The sequence below is a fragment of the Dendropsophus ebraccatus genome, chromosome 4 (assembly GCF_027789765.1).
Source record: "Dendropsophus ebraccatus isolate aDenEbr1 chromosome 4, aDenEbr1.pat, whole genome shotgun sequence".
Lineage (NCBI taxonomy): Eukaryota > Metazoa > Chordata > Amphibia > Anura > Hylidae > Dendropsophus > Dendropsophus ebraccatus.
In genome coordinates, this window is record NC_091457.1 from 116,159,954 (window position 1) to 116,181,968 (window position 22,015).

Genomic DNA, 22,015 nt, shown 5'->3' on the forward strand with positions numbered 1-22,015 from the left:
TCTTGTACATAGGGGGCAGTATTATAGCAGAAATTTTAATTACTTACCGTAATTTTGCTTTCTTCGAGTCTAGAGGCAGCACAGATGGGAAATGGGTTCCTCCCACTTTCTCCTAGGACCGCCCACCTAAAAAAACCTGAACACAGGTTAACCAATCACAACATAGCATGCATGACAAGAGAGCATCCGTCCCAACAGGACACTGTGTAAATAAATAGACTCATATGATGCTCAAACAAACAAAATTTATTGGGTGGGTATACATGTGCTGCCTCTAGACTCGAAGAAAGCAAAATTACGGTAAGTAATTAAAATTTCTGCTTTCTACTTCGTCTAGAGGCAGCACAGATGGGAGCTTGCTAGCTAACAAAATATCAGGGTAGGGAATTTAAATAGCAGCACTTAGAACTCCTGTGCAAAAGGCTGGACTCCTGCCAACTTTGTCAAGCCTGTAGTGATTCACGAATGTCGAGGCTGACGACCAGGATGCTGCGTTGCATATATCAAGTAATGGCACTTGCGCTCTCTCCGCCCAGGTAGTTGCTGTTGACCTCGTCGAATGCGCTCTAAGATTGACAGGTGGGTCTTTTCCTGTAATCTTGTACGCCTCTATAATAGTAGTCTTTAGCCACCTAGCCAGGGTGTCTTTTGAGGCTTTTCTCCCCTTATTAGCTCCTGAAAACTGGAGAAAAAGGTTCTCTTCTCTTCTGAAGTCTTCCACTCTATGAAGATAGCAGGCTAAAGCTCTTCCAACATCCAGCAATCTTAGTCTGGATTCCTCTTCATCAGCTGGATCAGGCAGAAATGTTTGAAGAAGAATTTCTCTATTAATATTCTGCACTGAGGCGACCTTCGGGATAAACGATGGTACTGTTCTTAATAGTACGCCTTCTGGCACAAACTTTATGAATGGGTCTTTTGAAGACAACGCCTGTAACTCTCCAAGCCTTTTCGCCGATGTTATGGCTACTAGAAAACTTACTTTGAGAGTAAGCCATTTCAGCTCTGCCTGTTCCAGAGGCTCAAATGGAGAATCTAATAATGTCTGTAAGACCATCGGTAAGTCCCAAGAGGAGATTGGTGGTTTTATCACTGGTCTCAGATTACGTAAGGCTTTGAAGAACCTTACTATTATAGGGTCTCCCGCATATAATCCATCCGTATAAGAGTTGATTGCAGTCATGTGCACTCTTAAAGTGTTCGCTTTCAAACCCTTCTGAAAGCCGTCTTGAAGGAATTGTAAGACTGCAGGTAATGATACTTCTGTAAAGTTATTCTGCTGTCTCCAGGTCACAAACTTCTTCCACAATCTAGCATACAACTTATTAGTGGATTCTTTCCTAGCAGCCAGTAGCGTGTCAATGACTTTATCAGAAAACTCCTTTAACCTGTACTTTGACCGTTCAAAATCCAAACCGTAAGGTGTAGGTGCTCCAGATGAGGATGAAGAAGGTCGTTCTGCGAGAGTAGATCTCTGTGGAGAGGAAATGTCCAATACTCGCCCCCGGACAGGCGAAGAAGAAGCGGAAACCATGGTCTCCGAGGCCAGAATGGTGCCAACAGTATTGCTCTTGGTCTGTCCTTCATTATCTTCCTCAGCACTCTCTCGATTATTGCTGTTGGGGGAAAGAGGTAGACAAACTTGTGTTTCCAGCTCACTGAGAAGGCATCTAGAATATGAGGTCTGTCCGCTGGATTCAGTGATGCGAACTTGGCCAACCTGCGATTCTTCCTGGTTGCCATCAGGTCCCACTCGGGCATTCCCCATCTCTCTGTTATCTGCCTGAAGTATTCCTGCTTCAGCACCCAATCGTTCGCGTTCAACCTCCTGCGGCTCAGCAGGTCCGCTTGGATGTTCTCTGTTCCCTTGATGTGAATTGCTGCTATGCTGGTTAAGTTCAACTCTGCCCACAACATCAACGATCTGCACTCCCTCTCTAGGGACGGGCTCCTGGTGCCACCCTGTTTGTTGATATAATAGACCGTCACGGAGTTGTCTGATTGCACCAGGACTGATCTCCCTCTCAGTATCTGTGCAAAATGGAGCAGGGCCAAATGTACCGCCTTCATTTCTCTCCAGTTGGACGAGAGTTGTGACTCTGACGTGGACCATCTTCCCTGGACCCAGAGGTCCCCCAGATGTGCCCCCCATCCTGTCTTGGAAGCGTCCGTGGTTAGTACTGAGGATTCCATTAACTGAAAACTGTTCCCTCTTGTCAAATTGGGAGTCTTCAACCACCACCTCAGATCCTTCTTCGTTTGAGGTGAGATGCTGAGTAGGGAGTTCAAAGATGTTGTGCTCCTGTCCCAGGCTGTGAGGATCTCTTTCTGAAGTCCTCTTAAGTGCGCTTTCGCCCACGGGACTGCATCTATGGCTGCTGTAAAAAGACCTAGAACCCTCATGGCCTGCCGAATAGAAACAGAAGGAGTCTTTATCAGATGACGTACTTTGTCTTGAATGACAGCGATCTTGTCTGATGGAAGAAACAGTCTCATCTGTGTCGCATCCACTAGTAGGCCTAAAAACCTTTTCACTGGAGCAGGCTGGAGATCTGACTTCTTTAAATTTATTATGAAACCGGCATCTTCTAGCAAGTGCATAGTGAGCTGGAGGTGATGTAGTAGGAGGTCTTGTGATGACGCAATGAGCAGCCAATCGTCTAGATAGGGCACTAATTGGACTCCTTGTAGGCGAAGATGTGCTACCAGTACTATCGCCACTTTTGTAAACACTCTTGGCGATGATGTAAGACCGAAAGGTAGGGCTCGAAATTGATAATGAAGGACTTCTTCTTCCATCTGAATCGCCACTCTGAGAAACCTTCTGGACCAAGGATGTATTGGTATATGCAGGTACGCATCCATGAGATCTAATGAGACCATCAAATCCTCCTGCTGAATCAGAGCTGTGACCGCTCTTATTGTCTCCATGCGAAACTTTTCTTTTCTTACAAAACGATTCACATAGCGGAGGTCTATAATCAAGCGCCACTTTCCCCCTGGTTTGGGGACTGGGAACAGGTGAGAATATACGCCTTTTCCTTTCTCTGCTTCTGGAACAAGTTCTAGCGCTTGCTTGACCAGAAATTCCTGGAGGAGTGTAGGCACTACGTGATCCTTTGGTCTGTTTATCAGAAACCTTTCTCTTGGTCTTTCTGCGAAATTTATGTTGTAGCCTTTTTGAATGATGCTGAGCACCCAACCGTCTGTCGTGATCTGCTGCCAGGTTGACAAGAAGTCTGTAAGCCTTGCCCCGACTGGCTGGGTGGGAGGAGGCCTGGCGTCAGAACTCAGTCTTTGGCTGTGGACCTTTACCCTGCTTGGGCTTACGGTCTTGATTACCTCTTTGCGAGCGTCTTGTGTTGCTACTGGTATAGGGTCTGCGACGAAAACTATTTCTCCCTTTTGCCTTAAAGTATCTGTAAGGCTTCTTTTTCTCCTCTTGTGGAAACGCCAGCCCCTTTCCACGTTTTGTCTTTTCTAGAATCTTTTCTAATTGGGCCCCTATCAAATGCCCAGGTTCAAAAGGAAGGGAGCAAAAGTTATTCTTCGATGACACTTCGCCTTTCCACGGCTTCAACCAGACAGATCTACGTGTGGAATTCAACAGAGCCAGATTCTTCGCTGAAATTTTGACAACATCGACTGGGAAGTCACACAGGTAATCAGCTGCCATTTTAATTCCACTCACTTGGTCCAGTAAGTCTTCTCTAGGGACACCGTCCTCTATGTCTCTACTTAGCCTACTTAGCCAGACTCTCATGGCCCTGGACACTGGTACCGCAGAAAGGGCTGCCTTACTTAGGTCTGCCGAATTACGGTAGGCTCTCCTTAGTAATACATCTGTTTTTCTGTCGCTGGCATCTCGTAGCAGCGAAGATTCGTCTGAAGGGAGCAGAATAGCTTTTGATAGCTTCGCAACTGCAGGATCTATCTGACCTGGATTTTCCCAAGCTTCAGACTCCGTAGGATCTAGACGGTACACCATTCTGAATCTAGAGCCCAATTCCAGTCGTTTATCCGGCCTCTTCCACTCCCTCTCCATAATAGTCTTTAATACATGATGTCCAGAGAGGACAGTGGACTTCTTACGAGGAAAGTAATACAAGCTTTCTTTGTCTTGGTTAGAGGACTTGTCTTTTTTCACTTCAATAATGCTTTTTACTGCTTTTATAAGCTTGTCAGCATTCTCTTTTTTAAATAAATAGTAATCCTCAGATATAGGTTCTTCCGACTCAGACTCTGGGTCAGAATCATTGCTGGACTCAGAATTGCTGGCAGACTCTGGCTTCTCTATTTCCTGAGTCTTACTCCTTCTCTTTTGCCGTGAAGTAGAGGCAGAAGCACTGGCTGGGGGCTGCGCAGGAACAGCAGAGGTAGATGGCATATGAGTATTAAACCATGCAAAGAAGGACTTTGCTTCAGTCAGGAAAGCAGAGGTTTCATCTTGGGGAGTACAGGAGGCACATACATTGGATGTAGAATCATAAGGTAGACGCCTCAGGCATGACACACACAATCCTTTTTTGTTTTGCTTTCTCCTCTCTGCTTCCCTCATAATGCATTGATCACAGGTGGATGTAGGTGACTCATCTGGCAGGGGCTGTTCACAGAGTTCACAGAGTCTATGCTTTGCCTTGCTCCTCCTTTTGCTTGCAGATGAATGGCTTGACATCTTAACTAGCAGGGAGTCCGGCTGCCTCGCATCAGAGGTGCTCTATGCCGGCTCCCTTGTGCCTAAATGAGCTCTGAAGGGGGCGTGCACTGCAAGCGCGCGCTCCCTCTAACTTCCGGTCTGTGGAACGCACGCCGGACCGGAAGCTCCGAGTGGAACGCATATGCCTAAACCACCCCTCCAGACCGCAGGCACGCTACTCGGCTGCAGGGACAGCTGGAGGCGGCTCCACTTACCTGGTCCGCTCCCCTAGATGTGCTGTATACTCGCGGCGCGTCTCTCCGGCCCGCAACTAGGCCCTGTGACGCACTTCCGGTCCGTGAACCGCAAACCGGAAGTAAGATGGCCGCCGGTTGGAACGCACGCCGGCGAACACAGGAGCGTCCAGAAGTGCTGCAGATGCCGAGCAGACACCCACCACTCATCAAAGAAGGAGCCTACTGGGACAAACAACATGTCCAGGTACTCAGACCACATGCCTTATAACATGGAGGGATAGAGTATTGTGCAGACTCACCAATATAGCAGGGCATAGGTCCACAAGGAAGGATTGCCCTGCAGTCCGCATAGCAACTTAGCCAGGACAATGCACACTGACCGATGCCTTAAAAGGGGCCATATATCATGCCAGAGCATTCTAAAATGGCATGGCTACCCTTCAATATACTGCTTTAGCAGTAGATGCTCTGGCCAGGGTTTCCCACATTGGCCACCCTGTAAGATAAAAGAAGAAAAAAACAATATTAATCACCCAAAAGGTGGGCAGGCAGGTGAGATACAAACCTCACCTGCCCTCCCGAAATAGGAGGACAGAAAAAAACACAGTGTCCTGTTGGGACGGATGCTCTCTTGTCATGCATGCTATGTTGTGATTGGTTAACCTGTGTTCAGGTTTTTTTAGGTGGGCGGTCCTAGGAGAAAGTGGGAGGAACCCATTTCCCATCTGTGCTGCCTCTAGACGAAGTAGAAAGTAGTTATACAAACTGGAGAGAATGGAACGGCTGCACATCCCATCTATGGCTGATACTAATGCCGCTAGGCCTATATTAAAAATCAACACCAGAGTGTCTGTATATGAATTGATCAAGCCATATTGCCCCGTGTACCACCGTGCAGGTCCTCTGGCCCACACAGGTCCCTACACTAACTCCACACCGTGTCGGTCAATTCATATACAGACACTCTGGTGTTGATTTTTAATATAGGCCTAGCGGCATTAGTATCAGCCATAGATGGGATGTGCAGCTGTTCCACTCTCTCCAGTTCGTGATTATAGTACTTATATTCTTGTATATAGGAGACAGTATTATAGTAGTTATATTCTTGTACATAGGGGGCAGTATTATAGTAGTTATATTCTTGTATATAGGAGACAGTATTATAGTAGTTATATTCTTGTACATAGGGGCAAGTATTATAGTAGTTATATTCTTGTACAAAAGGGGCAGTATTATAGTAGTTATATTCTTGTACAAAAGGGGCAGTATTATAGTAGTTATGTGTAAACAGTAGAAAAAGTGCACTCACCGCATCAGCTGTAGGAACCATCCTTTATTGTAGTAAATGTTCATACAATCATGGGGGAGGGAGCTGTGAGACGATCTCCTCACAACTCCCTCCCCCATGATTGTATGAACATTTTTTCCACAATAAATGATCATGTACATAGGAGCAGTATTATTTGAGGTATAACTGTAAAACACGAACTGGAGAGAATGGAACCGCTGCACATCCCATCTATGGCTGATACTAATGCCGCTAGGCCTATATTAAAAATCAACACCAGAGTGTCTGTATATGAATTGATCAAGCCATATTGCCCCGTGTACCACCGCGCAGGTCCTCTGGTCCACACGGGTCCCTACGCTAACTCCACACAGTGTCGGTCAGCGACCGCCAACCCCGCAAAGCGTGCACATGCAGGGAAGGGAGGCCATGGAACGGCCTGTGCTCACATGTCTGGACCCTATGTCTTCCCCATTCTGTGAGAGCAGCAATGGTAAGTTTAATACCATATCCATACTTGTGTCGTTTGGGGGCAGCCTTCCCCGCCGGTGGTGCTGGCTGGGTTTTGGTGGGGCTTTTTGGGTCTGGTCCTGTGACATTGGGGTTGCAGGGCCGTTCTATGGCCTCCCTTCCCTGCATGTGCACGCTTTGCGGGGTTGGCGGTCGCTGACCGACACGGTGTGGAGTTAGCGTAGGGACCCGTGTGGACCAGAGGACCTGCGCGGTGGTACACGGGGCAATATGGCTTGATCAATTCATATACAGACACTCTGGTGTTGATTTTTAATATAGGCCTAGCGGCATTAGTATCAGCCATAGATGGGATGTGCAGCCGTTCCATTCTCTCCAGTTCGCATTATTTGAGGTATATTCTTGTACATAGGAGCAGTATTATAGTAGTTATACTCCAGTACATAGAAGGCAGTATAGTACAGTGGTACCTTGGTTTAAAAGTAACTTTGTTTAAGAGCTCACAGTTTTTCAAAATTGTGACTTTGTTTAAGAACATTGCTTTAGTTTAAGAGCTCCCTGTACTGGGTGGGAGGGGGAGTGGCAGAGGGACATGGTCTGCATAGTGGGGTCTACAGCACTATACTCTGACCCAGGAAGTCTCCCTCACCTTCCAAATCATGGAAGATCCACTTCAGGCTGGGGCTTACATCAGGGGACAGGACTGTGGAGGTAATCTCTTCATAGCTGTAACCCCTCTGTCCCCGGACAGAGAGTGCTGCATGTATGTGCCCACATCTGCCCTGCTCATTCCTTCCTGCTCCCTGCAGTCTCTGTCTGCCCTTGTGTTTCCCATCCTCTTCATTACTGTACAGTAACTTATAATATCACATATTCTGCTGTTTCTGAATGTTTGTTTCATTTGTTTTACGAGTTATTCAGAATAATAAATATTTATTTTTGGGGTGTGGAACTAATTGTCTGCATTTCTAAGATTTCTTATGGGAAGTTTTGCTTTGGTTTAAGAGTGGATTTGGATTACAAGCACGGTCCCGGAGCGAATTATAATCGTAATCTAAGGCACCACTGTAGTTATATTCTAGCACATATTTCTTTACTATTGAATGTATACTGCACTAAAATTATCATCAACCAAAAGATAAAAGCATAATTGCTTTTAGTAAACCTTTTGCTCTGCAGAATTCATTTATACACCTTGTGATAAGATCCTCAAGCAATGGCACAGGATTTCCCACATGAAAATCTGGCTGATCTACACAGTGAGGGCATCCGCAGAGGATGTAAGTGCTGCATTTGCCATTCTTCAGAATTGGATAGCAGAAGTGTCATGTTTGTAACAGTGGTTCCCATGCAGGAGTAGATTTTGTTTTGAGTTTAGGGCCACAACCACCACTTCAGTAGTCCCTGAGGTGGCCCACTAACTACAACCATGTTACTACTGTATATGATGATCAGAATAAAAGAAAAACAAAACTAACAGAGACAGGACAAAAAGGCTTTATTTTTGAATAAGAAAAATCTACATTAAGTGCAAAAAAAGCAGAAGATACAGAATATGATTTTTTTTTTCATTTTGTTTTTACAGATTGCCAATTCTCCTGATGCAGGGGGAGGGGATCAGTGCTCTTACACTTCAGTAACACAGTCAAAAGATAAACTGTATGTAGGATTTGGCAAAAGTCTGTATGGAGTGCAAATCTAGACAAGAGGCTTCCTGACGCGTGGAAGCTGCGGGTTCAAGATCCCCCTTTTATGAACTGTGAGGATGGGCGGTACGGTACGCCTTAATTACAGTACCTCTGAATAAGATGGCTGCCGTATATAGGTGTTGTCCATAAAATCCATGAACCGTCTCGCTGACAGGCTTGTCATAGGGCAGGAAGAATGCCTGCAGCTTACAATACATGCTCCAGGCTGTGTATTGTGCACTCAATGCTTGGTCGACTTTGCTTCCCCCAAAAAACAAAATCATTTAGGGGACAGGGGAATGGAAATAGAGAGAGATAGAGAGAGAGAGCTGATAATGCACTCAAGAGTAACCCCTTCAGTGCCACTGAAGGTTCCAGTTTTGGGCACTTAATGAAAATCACTTTAAGGACCTTCTTTGTAGAAACTGCAGAAAGAAATAGGAAGTCTAAAGCAATAATAAAAATGGAGGAAACAAAACAAAGGAAAAAAAGGATTACAGGTTCAGACAAGCACATAAATTTTCTCTCAAAATAACAATAAAAATATTCTGTCCCATCCTGTGGGGGAATCTGGAATGAAGGTAAATGCCATGTACATTTCCCCCTGAGGTCTACCTGACAGACATTCACCATTTCCTTAATTCTGCACCTAAATGCAAGCCCCCTCCCACGCCCTTTTAATCCCCACCACGCTGGGCAGTGATGCAGGAGATCCACGAGCAAAATGAGGGAGTCACATCCGCTGTCCGAAAATGTTCTTTAAAACTGAAAGAGAGAAAAGGCAATTGTTAGGGTAGTAGGTGAACTAGAAGAGTAAACAGGTCACTTAGAACCTGTGTTACAAATTGCCCCCACCCCCCAAGGATACTTTATGTCAGCCAGGCGACAGGACCCAGTGACTCTGTTCTCCACTGCTAAAGAGAGCAGTATCTGGATTAAACTTGTGCAATAAACTTGTAATGCAAGTCTATGCGATTTAGGAGAATTCCACACACTGCTCACTTCAGAGGTATAGAAACGAGTTGCTGCAATATTGAACTGGGATCATGCCACCTGGATCTAATGAGAGGTATCCTTTAATCACATAGGTAAAATGATAAAATGCCACTGCCCTGCACTGACCACTAGGGAAAGCTTACTGCATACAGTTTTATTATTGGGTTCCACACTAACCAATATGCAGTAAGCTTCCAGGCTCCCCCTGGTGGTGGCCAAGGGTAGCCTAAATTTTATAATTTAATCACTTGTCTTTGTAGGGGATATGGAAATCTGTATCGGAGGGGGGGAAAGAGTGACACTAATTTTAAAAGAACTCAAAACCACCCTTTGAATAGTCACATCAAGCTTTAATACTGGGACTGGTGTTTTTTATATTTAACAGATTTGGCCATTCAGAGCAGACCAAGTGGATATAAAATAAGCAAAAATTTGCAGTCTGCTGAAATGAAAAATCATTTTTAAACTTGTTACATCATAAGTTTCGACCATTTTGGAATTAGGTATCAAGACCCACAATGACCATCAAAATGAAAGGGCAGAATCACTAAGCACTGTGTCCATTCGTATGCAAACTAATAGATTAAGTGTTGGAGATTCCATAAATATGTACACCGCACACTCAGCTCTCTTAAAAGCTTTCGTACATAAAGGTCCCCGCTTGAGGCGGATTCGGCAGTCATCAAAGTTGTATGCAGTCATGGAAAATGGCCGACCCATTTGTTTACAAAGAGATGGAGCACTCTCACTGCAGCTAACCACTTTCCATAGAGTACACAGGAATAGTCGGCCATGCCCAATGTTCTTGTGTATGGGGAGGACAACCGGATAATCGTTCGTCTGTCAGTTATTGACAGCTCAGCGCTTCTGCCATTTTAAGACTAGCGATCAGTGGGGGTCTCAGCACCTGAACCAAAACTTATAACATGTCAAAAAGAACAATTTAACAAGCGTTCATTTCTTCACTCTAAGTGGTTACAATAGGTAGGGTCAGTTTATACATGTGACCAGCCAACCAAATCTGACACATCTATATAGTTGCTGGTCAGACTCAAGTAGAAAGTGGATACCATCCAATCCTAGAGTATTGGTCACCCTGGAAGTGATAAGCGTCCTTACATTCTTAAGGAATTCCTCAGCTACAATACGGGCTCTAGCGTTGACTGACAGCTTCATTTCACTGATTTCCTTGTCGATCTCCTCCATAAAATGAATGACAAAGTCGACCAGCTTGTGTTTGTACATTTGCTCCGTGTGGAAGTTTGTGATCAGGAAGCTGATGTCGTATCCCTGGTAACAAGATAAAACCATTTCTTTAAACACACATCCAAATCAGACGGGTGCCGTTCTATGTTCCTGCTAAAGGGAACACTAATTACTCCTACGCATCAGGCCGCGGTGAGGAATAATGGCGCTCTGCATGAGAGCTCTACAGCCTGGAGTTCCACTGTGACGACTGTGGAAACTGTTACACATGAACAGCGGCCAGACACAGCATCCAGTAAGTAAACTACAAAATGCTTAACCGAGGATTATAAAGACCAAAAACCCCCCAGTCCCATAACCAGAGTGGTTGTCACATGCTTCCTTATCCTTTTATAAGAGATTTAAAGGGGACCTGTCCCCATGTATACAGTAACTGATCTATTTTACACATAGGATCCTAGAGGGATACGTGTTCAGTATATGTCTCTCCCAGTGCAATGTATCAGATGACTAGGAACAAGTATATTAGTGACAAAGCAATATATCAGACACATAGGAGGGAACGTTATCCAAACTGGTGCAAAGCAAAACTGGAGTCGTAGCCTAATACAATATATTTGGGGGAAAAGTCCCCTTCAGCTCATCTGTCCCAGTGACTCCACGGTTTTTATTAGCTTATTATAAAGATTCAGCCCAGTGACAGATACCCTCTTATAACTTCTATTTACTCACGATATTCTTTTTATGCAGTTTTAATTTCCATTTTGGAAAGTTGTATGAGATTCAGCCACCTATCAGCCAATTATAACTCGTACCTCTACAGGCTTTCTGCGCAGGATAAAGAAGTTTTCTGCTCTCATCATCATGAAGCGCATAAATTTGTGACATAAAATCTTTTCAATTTCATCGGCCTAAAAGAAAGAAAGAAAGAACGAACATGGGTAAACTAAAAAAAGAAGTGTTTTCTGTATGTAAAATGTAGTTTATTATGTTGGGACTACTTCAAATTATCACTGCATAATGCATGAACCTACTCTTCATTTATGTGGACGGGCTGTGTCCATAAGAGTAATTGTTATAAAGTGACTCTATTCAGGTGATCCAAAGCGATGAGACAACTACTTTAAAAGGGGAACATCCTTCTGGGACACTAATGGCTTATCTTAGAGTTACATAAACAACATAACTCACAGGCTACTCTGTGCAACTCCCATTATCATCAATGCTTTTTGGCTTCCTGCCCTCCTCTGGCAGCTGTGAACAGACCGGCACGGTATACCTTAGAAGAGAGGTGCTGGTCCTGGAGGTGGGATCCACATCTAGGGGACACCCCTTAAAGTGTCCCCAAAACCTCTAATAATATGACTGCAACATATCAATAAATCAAACTAAAATAGATGATGTAACGGGAGACACTATTCTATATACCTCCTAACCTTGAGGTGATAAACTGTGATTACTAACAGTAGCAGAAAGAGAAACCAATTGAGTAATGAATGGTCAATACAGACCTTTAGTTGCCAATTTATTTCTGTTTTATGTGGGTGGGTGGGTGGGTAAGAACGTCCATAAACATCAAACAAGCCAAATAGGTTGGTCTCTAAAGATCCTCACCCACCTTCAATAACTGACGGCCAAACAATTTTTTGTCTGTAAATTATCGCTCCCACTCGCTGCCTGTCCTCCCTATACACAGATATGTTTAGCACAGCCGAGCATTCACTTATTTTCTAGGGGCTGCGGCTTATCTCTCTTGAAACAGGGATTTTCCATTACACGTGACCCCCATCACCACCGTCATCAAATGTTGGGAGGGTGATCGGGAAAGCCCCATACACTTTAGATTGACGGCCAAACCTTCGTGAGCAGCGGGTATAGCCGACTAAAGTCTAAGGTGTAGGTGACCCTAAAGCTAGCATGAGATTTGCAGACTAAAATGTCTATAGCCTTAATAAATGTACCCTGGTGAAATCACTTATCCACCCTCACAATATTTTAGCCCATCCTGGTCATGCCCAACAGTGATGTGTCAATGAAAATTTGTCTCAGTTGCCACCTAACCAGGCAACCAGAGACAACAGCTGAAGCTGAACATCACAGGTCTGCACAGGAGGTCCCCAAATATGACAGGGGTTATAGTTCTGTAACAGCTCAAGGCCACTGCTGTAGACCATCCCTCTGTTAACTGACCTGTTTCACTGCAATGCTGACACGCACGGAGTTGATGGATCCCTCAATCAACACTTTCTCCTTCTCGTTCCTGCTAATGACCACTGGTTGTAAGAGCAGTTCTTTACTACTCCTGAAAACGAATACAGAGGTTGTAACAAACAGCTTCCTATGCCGTAAGTGCTGAGACTATACAGAGCAATGCTAAAGTTAAAGCGACTCTGTACCCACAATCTGACCCCCCCAAACCACTTGTACCTTCAGATAGCTGCTTTTAATCCAAGATCTGTCCTGGGGTCCGATCGGCAGGGGATGCAGTTATAGTGATAAAAACAACTTTTAATCCGGCAGCGCTGTGTCTAACGGCCGGGGCTTACATTTGTATATGCATTAGGCTGGCACCACCTCTATGTCCTTCCTCCCCACCCTCCTCATCATTAGGAATACTCCAGGCAGATTGCTTCCTATTCCCCACCTGTAGCAGCCTTCAATCTAAAAACTACACCTCCCATGATCCATCTCTTCCCGCTAGTTCAGTTTCAGCAGCTCCACCTCTGCCTTCCTCCTGACCCTGCTCTACCATAGCTCTGTAATATTTCCCCATTCAGTTATGGTTCTATTGAGGAGGAATGGTCACCAACAGTGATGTTTCATATTGAGAGCTCTGAAAGCATCACATGATCTCGATATAAAGCATCACTAATCTGGGGGAAACGGGTATATATAAATATATTAGGTTTCACTATTACTGAAAGTCTTTATCATCAGTTCAGTCTTGCAACCCAACATAACTGGCCCCCAATGTTTCCCCCGTCTTCATGTTAACCAACTTGTGTCACATGTTCAGCACCATGCGGACAGCAAAGCAGCAGCATGGCAGCTGTCACACCAGTCCCCAGACTTTGCATCTGAGTGGCTTCTCTAAATGTTTTCTTTGAAAGGTTAAAATCTTCCAATGACTGCAGTGGGTCTTTATGTCGCTTGCCTTTACCAGTGCAGTGCACGAACCTACCCCCAGCCATGTGTCAATTCTGATCTAAGATACTTCTCCTTTAAGAGTCTGTCTGGTTCCTTAGTCCAAAAAGGAAGCACTGGGTTTTCACGTCACTGTTACCATAGCAACAAGCTGTCATCTATTCATGAACATTTTGGTTCCTTTCTTTTTAGAAATAAATCTGGGGGAGTACCGAGCTGTAATTCATCTACATCATGACGCATAATAATTGCAGTCATTACAAGTCATGTCCCATCAGGTATCACTCTACACAGACAGGCCCTGTCCTGAGGAGGTCCCTCTTTTAGACCATCTACGTGTGGGGGTGTCTGGTACTGTACAGTCTCCAGAGTCACTCTCTGCGCTAGCTGATAAAGTGGTCCTGATCTAAAACATCATGCGCTAAATGGAAAAGGGTGGTCTATTCAGAGAAAGAACCTCCTAGTCTCTCTTCTCGCTGCAGGGGATGGATTTACTGCAGCCAGGAGACAGGGGAGAAGCGCTTAGCTGAGCACTTCAGCTTGTTTGTTCTAAGAACTGGTGGGTGTCTCTGCACCCAGCCCCAAAATAACGAAGACTTCTGACATGTCTCTAAGGGTCCTATTACACCAACAGATTATCTGACTTCTTTTAAAGCCAAAGCCAGGAATGGATTTGAAAAGAGGAGAAATCTCAGTCTTTCCTTTATGACCTGTCCCCTGTTTATAGTCCACTCCTGGCTTTGGCTTAAAAAAATCTGTCAGATAATCTGTTGGTGTAATAGGGCCCTAACACTTTAAATCCAGCAGATTTGTATACTAGCTGCTTGTAGGATAACTTCTGTTGACAGATCTAACAGCAGCTTTACTTGTATTGTATTTATAGTCTATGTGAATATCTATGATATCTGATAACCATGCCAATCCAAAACGATGCTTTAAGTGTTGTTCCCATCTCTTACCTTACTTCTACTTCGGGTTTGTTATGTCTTTCCACCACCTGCGACGAGAAGTTTTCCAGACACATCGCCGCCTGTAAGGTGGCGCGGACTGTGTTGAGGTACGGGCGAAGTGTGGCAGACTGAAAAGAGAAGTGACAATAAGGACCCTGAGAAAAGTACATATCACATCCATTATAGGGAATCTGTCAGCAGTTTTGAACCCTTTAAACTCCTTACATAAAAAGGACAGAGAAACCTAAAGTTCAGGTCATACAGGCACCCCCGGGACCACTATAGCATGTGCCCAGAAGGGGGATCCAGCATTAAACCCCAGAGCTGTGACCATTTATCCATCCCCTCCTCAGATGTGCGTTACATCTCTAGTGATGGTCATCACTACAAGATTAGGGGCTGGAGAAGTGTTCACAGCTCCGGGGACTTATGACTGACCTGCGATAGCAGTGCATGGGGACTCCTCTCCTGGCCTCTATATGGAGCCTTCAAAATTGCTGACATAAAATACATGTTGCCAAATGTACTGAAATTGTAGCCACCCAGGCAGGATGTGACAAGGTTGTTAGACAACCTGAGGTTCCTCAATCTGCAGAATACACCAAGAGTGCTGCAAAAATACAATACATACATACGTACATCCTACTAACTATACTGTGTATAGCGCTTCACTGCTGTGGAATAAGAACATGGAAGCTATTTGAGTATCACTCCAGTGTTAACCAAAACACATTACATATCATTTTTATTTTATTTTTTAAATTGTAATGAATGATAAAAGAAAACAATAACTTGTATCCACCTGCAAGTGGAAAGAGAGCAGCAAGAAGCAGCAGCAGGAGAGACTCCCGTGTTGGTTTTCAATCATCTTAAAGGGGTTATCCACTGCTACAAAAACATGGCCACTTTCTTTCAGAGACAACACAACTCTTGTCTCCAGTGCAGGTGCGGTTTGCAATTAAGCTCCATTTACTTCAATGGAACTGAGCAGCAAAACCCAACCCAATCTGGAGACAAGAGTGGGGCTGTCTCTGGAAGAAAGTGGCCATGTTTTTGTAGCGCTGGATAACCCCTTTAATCTCTATCTCCAAGCAAAGGAAAACAATGGGGTATTATGGGCTGTGATGCTAGGAATATAAAGTTATCAAGAACACACCCCAGAGTACACACCCTGCCGTATATCTAACAAGTCAATATATCCATGAACTATTGTCAGGACTATCAGGTACAATCACTGCTGGTTAATCATTAGCGGCCATGTCTGACACCCAACCCATAATGCTGTATGCAGGGACCAGGCACAGTCCCAAATGTATGGGCCCCTATTACATTGATTATCCACTGAATCCGGGCAATTCAGGCAGATATCGCCCAGTGTGATAAAAACAACAATCAGCCAAAAAGCTTATCGTTGTCTTTCAACATGTTTGAAAATCACTGCCCGCCGGCTGCGATTGGAAGTGAATCCTGTCACTAGAGATGGTTCTGAACTATCGAAGGCGGCAACGGTGAGAGAGACAAAGACAAGCTGGGAGTACACTGGGGGGGCGTGGAGAGGTAAGTATACAAAACATCTTCATTATTTTCCTTATATACTGGATTACCTCTATAAAGCAAGAGCTGCACGGACACCGTTAATGTCTGTGCAGTCCTTGCCACACAATAATTGAGCCGTGTACTAGACAGATTGACGTTTGCTTACCAACATAATGGGCTATGTAATATGGTCACTGCAGACTCCATTCACCTTTTCTTACTTCTATCATTCTAAAATAATACTAGGTGACAACAGTTATGGTCCTTAACAATGAGCCAACAAAGGCAATGACAGGCTTTGAGTCCACCAACTCTGAATGTCTTCTCACTGTGGAGGTGGGAAAGAGCCCAAGCCACTACCAGGGGATTCTGGCAAACAGGACTGGACATGTTGTGGTGCAACATACCTGACCCTACTTTCCTGGGGGATATTAGATGGTCGGCGGGTCCCATCAAGATCAGCAGGTTCTGCTGACATTCACGGCCAGCTATTCTCCTATTTCTTTCCATGATAAGGCAGTTTTGCCATTCAGAAATCTTAGAAAGCCTGGTGACAGCCTCTAGGCTACAGATGATGGTAAAGTTCTCACCCAACTTTCCCAGATACAGAGGTAACAGATGATAATATTATGGAAAAACTGAAGCATTCCATTACTAGAGCTTTAGAGAAAGTTCTACTCATCGTTTCTTTGGATCCTCTTAGAAGAGGATGTGAGTTTGGGATATTTGGCTGATCACCAACATGGAATAGATTTCCTCCACATCAGATAAATAATAATATGTTGTAAAGATATTTATGTGCAGTCGTTCCCGGAGACATCAGTATGTTGGATCTACTCCTTCTGCGTCATCCAGCAGACACCAAGCTTCAGAGACGTCCTTACACAGTGATCAGAGCTTCCAGCCCCCCTGAGATCCAGCTGTAGACTGCTATCTGCTGTTATACCATCAATGACTTTGGGAGGCAGCTACATGACTCTGGTGGTCTTCATTGCATCCATTGACATCACCTAATCTACCTACTTCACCATCTATCACTGTCAGTCATATTTTGGGTTGTCCTCTTCCCTGATGTCCATGGACTATGCCACACTATAACAACAGGTTCTAGGAGTGGATAAAAGTGGCTCCTAAACTACACAACAGTAGTCTCTAGCTGCTGAAAAACTACAATTCCCAGCATGCCTGAGACACTGTAGTTAATATAGGTGCAGAAGACCTGTCAGTCATCCCTTTAGAAAGCACAACAGTAAGCGGTCGCAGCAAGAAAGAGGTGATAACAGAGAACAATAGGCTGCATTCAACTGGAGAGCAAACAGAGAGAGGAATAACTGCTGAGGTTTACTGTCCCTTTAATACTTCCTGCAGCTTTTCCCTTGAAAACCTTGATAGATGTATAAAAAACACTTTCCCTGCAAAACAAAGCTCCGCGCTCCTGCCGAGCCTCAGCACTAATGTGACCGCACTCTGCTATTTCTGGAGTGTGATTATTCCAGCTGGAATGGAAATATTTTTTCTTCTTTCATTTTAATCCCACGTTACCTAATGGGAAAAAGATGTCTGAAAGGAGATGCTGCTGATCAGCCACACAGGAGCCTGGGGGGCTGGTATCGGAAATGATGTCTCAATGGTGGCATCTACTGAACATGCCCCAAACTTCAGAAATAGTGGGCTATCAGCAGCATCACCCTGCACATCCCTCATGGCTGATTGGCTGCGACGGATCATGCCTTCTCCTTTATAGGAAAGTTACCCACCTGACACTAGTTTATCACAGTGTGCCTATAGTCAGGTGACCTCAGAAGGTTCATTGACACCTAGCAGGTTAAAGCAAACCTGTCAATAAAAACTTTTGACACGTCAAAAGTTACAGTGTTCAGAACCTGTCCGATCAGTACATTGAACATTTTAAGTTATTATCCAGTATTAGAAAAACAACTTGGCTCCATTTACTTCAATGAAACCCAGTTGTAATACCACACAAAAAAAAGAGAAGAGTGGCGCGGTTTCTGGGGGATAAAAGCAGCTAGGTTTTTTAAACCCTGGATAATCCCTTTAAAGGGGACAATCATGTCTATAAAATGCTGCCCCTTATTCATCAATCAGGACCATGCAGGGTGGCATCATATGAAGGCACACCCTACATGTCTTGCTTTGCAATTTCTTCGTACAATAAGATCTTCTGCACATTGAAGACAACTTTAGGCCGACTTCACAGGAGCCTAAAGGCCCTATTCCACCAACAGATCTGCCGACAGATTATCTGCCAAAGATTTGAAGCCAAACCAAGGAGTGGATTTGAAAAGAGGAGAAATCTAGTCTTTCCTTTATGACCTGTTCCCTGTTTATAGTCTGTTCCTGGGTTTGGCTTCAAATCTTTGGCAGATAATCTGTCGTCAGATCTGTTGGTAGAATAGGGCCTTTAGTAAATACATCCGTAACACACCATCAATGTGATCACTCTATATATATAAATAAATTAACTCACTAACCCTAAACCAAGAAGCTTAAAAATAAACTAAAGGTGACAAACTGTGAAAAAAAACCTGGTTCTCACCAGGAAAGAGAACTGTAATAATCCCACCAGAAATGACTGGGGCTTAGCCAGAGAGGTGGAGGTGATCTGCTATGGAATTCACAACCAATCCATATGCAATGTATGATAAACTTCCTGAGTTCTGCCCCAGGGTATGTGACAAGCCTGGACACAGCATGGAATACCATCTGCTGCAAACCACGAGCACCTCCCCAGCCACTCGCCCTGACAACAAGCAACGGGAAGGAAAGCTCTATAGTCTCTATTCAAAATGTAGAAGTCCCTTCCTGATGTCAGACAGATATCATTTGGTTACAAATCCCTACACATCAAACAGCCATACAAAGGATTGAAGGTATCCCTGTACAATCATAAAACAATTGTTGTCCAAGATGGGACTATCCCTTTAAATCAAACCTGTCTATATTAATACGCTGCTTCGGAAAAGTACAATTGATGGATCTCACTGACCCGAGACAAAAAGGAGAGAGAGCATCGGCATCAATAATAAATGTGATATAAGCTGCACACAAGTCTAGGTCTAAAGGACCATGGCAGAATCTGGGCATCCAGTGGGCAGGAGGAGAACGACAGATTCCCACCACCCCAATGCTTCACTATGGAGGAAAACACTCTGATACAATCCCAATGCTGCAGACATGCCCACCCTGGACTCTTTCCACATACTAGAGATGTAACATAGAACTTTACTGGATCCACGGCCCTAGAAGACTATTGTATGGCTGCAGGTAATACTACTTCTAAGGCTGCATTCCCACGTTCCGTGATCCTGACGGATCACGGACTTGGAATGCATGTACCGGAGTCCCCCCGCACCCGGACAGCATCTGTAATTAGATGCTGGGAGCGGGGGAGACTGTATTCATAAGCACTGCGCTGTAGTAACAGCACCGCGCGGCTGATTCATTACAGCACAGTGCTTATGAATACAGTCTCCCCCGCTCCCAGCATCTAATTACAGATGCTGTCCGGGCGCAGGGGGACTCTGGTACATGCATTCCACGTCCGTGATCCGTCAGGATCACGGAACGTGGGAATGCAGCCTAAGGGTTACCCTCACCTAAAATGTTTGCACCATATTATAGGTAAGAGGATCTGCACCCACCTCACTCACAGGTGGAGAATGGTGGATATGTCATCCCATAAATACCACTTTAAGACTGTCCACATTTGCATTTAGAGGAATTATAAGTCAATGGGGGTCTGTCGACCACTTGTGGTATTAGTCATATGAAGGATCTTTAATAGGATATTACCTTGTGGACATTTATGATGTATCCTCGGGGTAGGTCTGATACCTCTGGGACCTGCACCTATCTCTAGAATAAAGCTAGGCAGAGTGTGGCCCTATTCACATAAGGGCTCTGTGTAATGCTGAGCCAAGGGCTCTGTCTCCATCATCACAAGACTGAAAAAGGCTTTGCAGTCCTATGTAAATGAATGAAAAGTTAAGAAATGTAATAAGATTTCTGCTTGTGGTCAATAAATGGAAACTCTCACTCATATCCAGAGGGTAAAGTAAGAGCCAACACCATTCACAGCTTGGAGTTAATAATAATAATAATAATAATAATAATAATAATAATAATAATAATATTTATTTGTATAGCGCCAACAGATTCCGCAGAGCTTATTTAAATATATAAATACATTACAGGTTATATATTAAATTATACAATGAATAAATGAAAATACCAAATTAGTCACCTGCTCTCAAGAGCTGCAGACTAGGATGACTGGGTTCTATCAACTAGATTGATAAAAGTGACTCTTACAGGCGGCCCTCCCCCTGTAACTACACTGTATCCGCCCGGTGAGTACACTGTATACTGTCTATAGTAGCCGCCACACTCATCTGTGACAGTATCAGGGCTGGAGGACACACAATGTAGCTATTTACCGATAGCCATCACAGACACTGAAAACGATGAAAGCCTAAACTACAAAGATTCAGAAAGGAAACTAGCCACATGTTAGCAAATGGAGGCCGTTCTGGCAATCTGCTACAATGGCCAGGGGGGAAACATCTGGGGGAATGTAGTATTACAAGTCGCCCAAAACTAGGAATGAAGGGGCAAGCCCTGCGCACGGGGGAGGAAGGGGCAAGCCCTGCGCACGGGGGAGGAAGGGGCAAGCCCTGCGCACGGGGGAGGAAGGGGCAAGCCCTGCGCACGGGGGAGGAAGGGGCAAGCCCTGCGCACGGGGGAGGAAGGGGCAAGCCCTGCGCACGGGGGAGGAAGGGGCAAGCCCTGCGCACGGGGGAGGAAGGGGCAAGCCCTGCGCACGGGGGAGGAAGGGGCAAGCCCTGCGCAAGGGGGAGGAAGGGGCAAGCCCTGCGCACGGGGGAGGAAGGGGCAAGCCCTGCGCACGGGGGAGGAAGGGGCAAGCCCTGCGCACGGGGGAGGAAGGGGCAAGCCCTGCGCACGGGGGAGGAAGGGGCAAGCCCTGATTTCTATGGGGGAGAAATAAACCTGCATCATGTGACCACAGAGCTAATGACAGCAGTCTCCAGTCGGTGTCTGCCCGGGCATGCTGGGGGTTGTAGTCACAGAGGAGCGGCAGGGACACAGGCTGAGGATCTGATCTGGGAATTATGGGAATAATCCAGAATAAGGTGACTGACAGGGTTTCCTGGTCAGCAATCGGCCCGGCTGGAGATGCGGGGACTGCACGGACTTCCTGGCTGCTATTGTGCAATGCAGGGAGAGACCTGCAGAGGACGCTGTACGGCCGCCCCCAGCACCACACAATGGGGCCTCCGTATACACACACGTCTACGGCTGCACAGCACGTACCAGGGGGCCCGGGATCCCTCCCGTGCACATCCTGCGGGCGGCCTCCGCCCTCCACCGGTTGCTTCACCCACCCAAGGGCCGCTCCCACTCCCTGACAGCGGCCCTGCCGTGACAGCTCCCGCCTACGCGCCCCCTGGTTCCCCGCCGACTAAACAAAATCACAGTTGCCCGCCTTACTCGGCCGGTGACACACCGGGGAACCTCCCCTACTCACTCACCATCGCTCCGGTATCTCCCGATAGCGGAAGTGACAGCTCTGCACCTGCGCAGTCGATCGCTTCCCCCTCACAGAGAGACGGTCAGCCATCGGACTAAACCATTCTCAAAATAGGGGAGTACGAAGCACTGAGTTAATTTTACGTTAAGCAACCGTGAACAAACCTTGACCTACACTCATCACGTATATCACTCTGAAGTTACAAAACAACACTGCGCTGAAATCTTAAACGAGCACCTAGGCACTTTTCCACATTACCAATAAATACCACATG

The 22,015-nt window shown here is 45.3% G+C and overlaps 1 protein-coding gene across 3 annotated transcripts; it reads right to left on the minus strand.

Annotated features, from left to right (window-relative positions):
- Positions 1-8,133: 8,133 nt before the first annotated feature.
- ARPC4 (actin related protein 2/3 complex subunit 4) lies at positions 8,134-21,821 on the minus strand. 3 transcript variants are annotated; one of them, XM_069966829.1, is made up of 6 exons: positions 21,743-21,821; positions 14,646-14,764; positions 12,733-12,844; positions 11,358-11,453; positions 10,456-10,626; positions 8,134-9,105 (listed from the first exon to the last, which is right to left on the minus strand). In XM_069966829.1, the coding sequence occupies exons 1-6, from the start codon at positions 21,743-21,745 to the stop codon at positions 9,100-9,102; spliced, it is 507 nt and encodes a 168-aa protein (XP_069822930.1). In that variant the 5' UTR covers positions 21,746-21,821; the 3' UTR covers positions 8,134-9,099. The 3 variants fall into 3 exon arrangements, with proteins under 3 accessions (XP_069822930.1, XP_069822929.1, XP_069822931.1); XM_069966828.1 differs by lacking the exon at positions 21,743-21,821 and adding an exon at positions 21,525-21,569; XM_069966830.1 differs by lacking the exon at positions 21,743-21,821 and adding an exon at positions 19,986-20,112.
- Between the last annotated feature and the right edge of the window lie 194 nt (positions 21,822-22,015).

What these genes read in the sequence shown, in the direction of transcription:
- ARPC4 (XM_069966828.1), bottom strand. Translation starts at nt 21,554, where the DNA reads ATGTGCACGGGAGGGATCCCGGGCCCCCTG. An exon ending in TCAGCATTGCAGTGAAACAG is followed by an intron (nt 11,454 to 12,732) that starts GTCAGTTAACAG and finishes TCTTTCTTTTAG; the next exon opens with GCCGATGAAATTGAAAAGAT. An exon ending in TGCGCAGAAAGCCTGTAGAG is followed by an intron (nt 10,627 to 11,357) that starts GTACGAGTTATA and finishes TCTTGTTACCAG; the next exon opens with GGATACGACATCAGCTTCCT.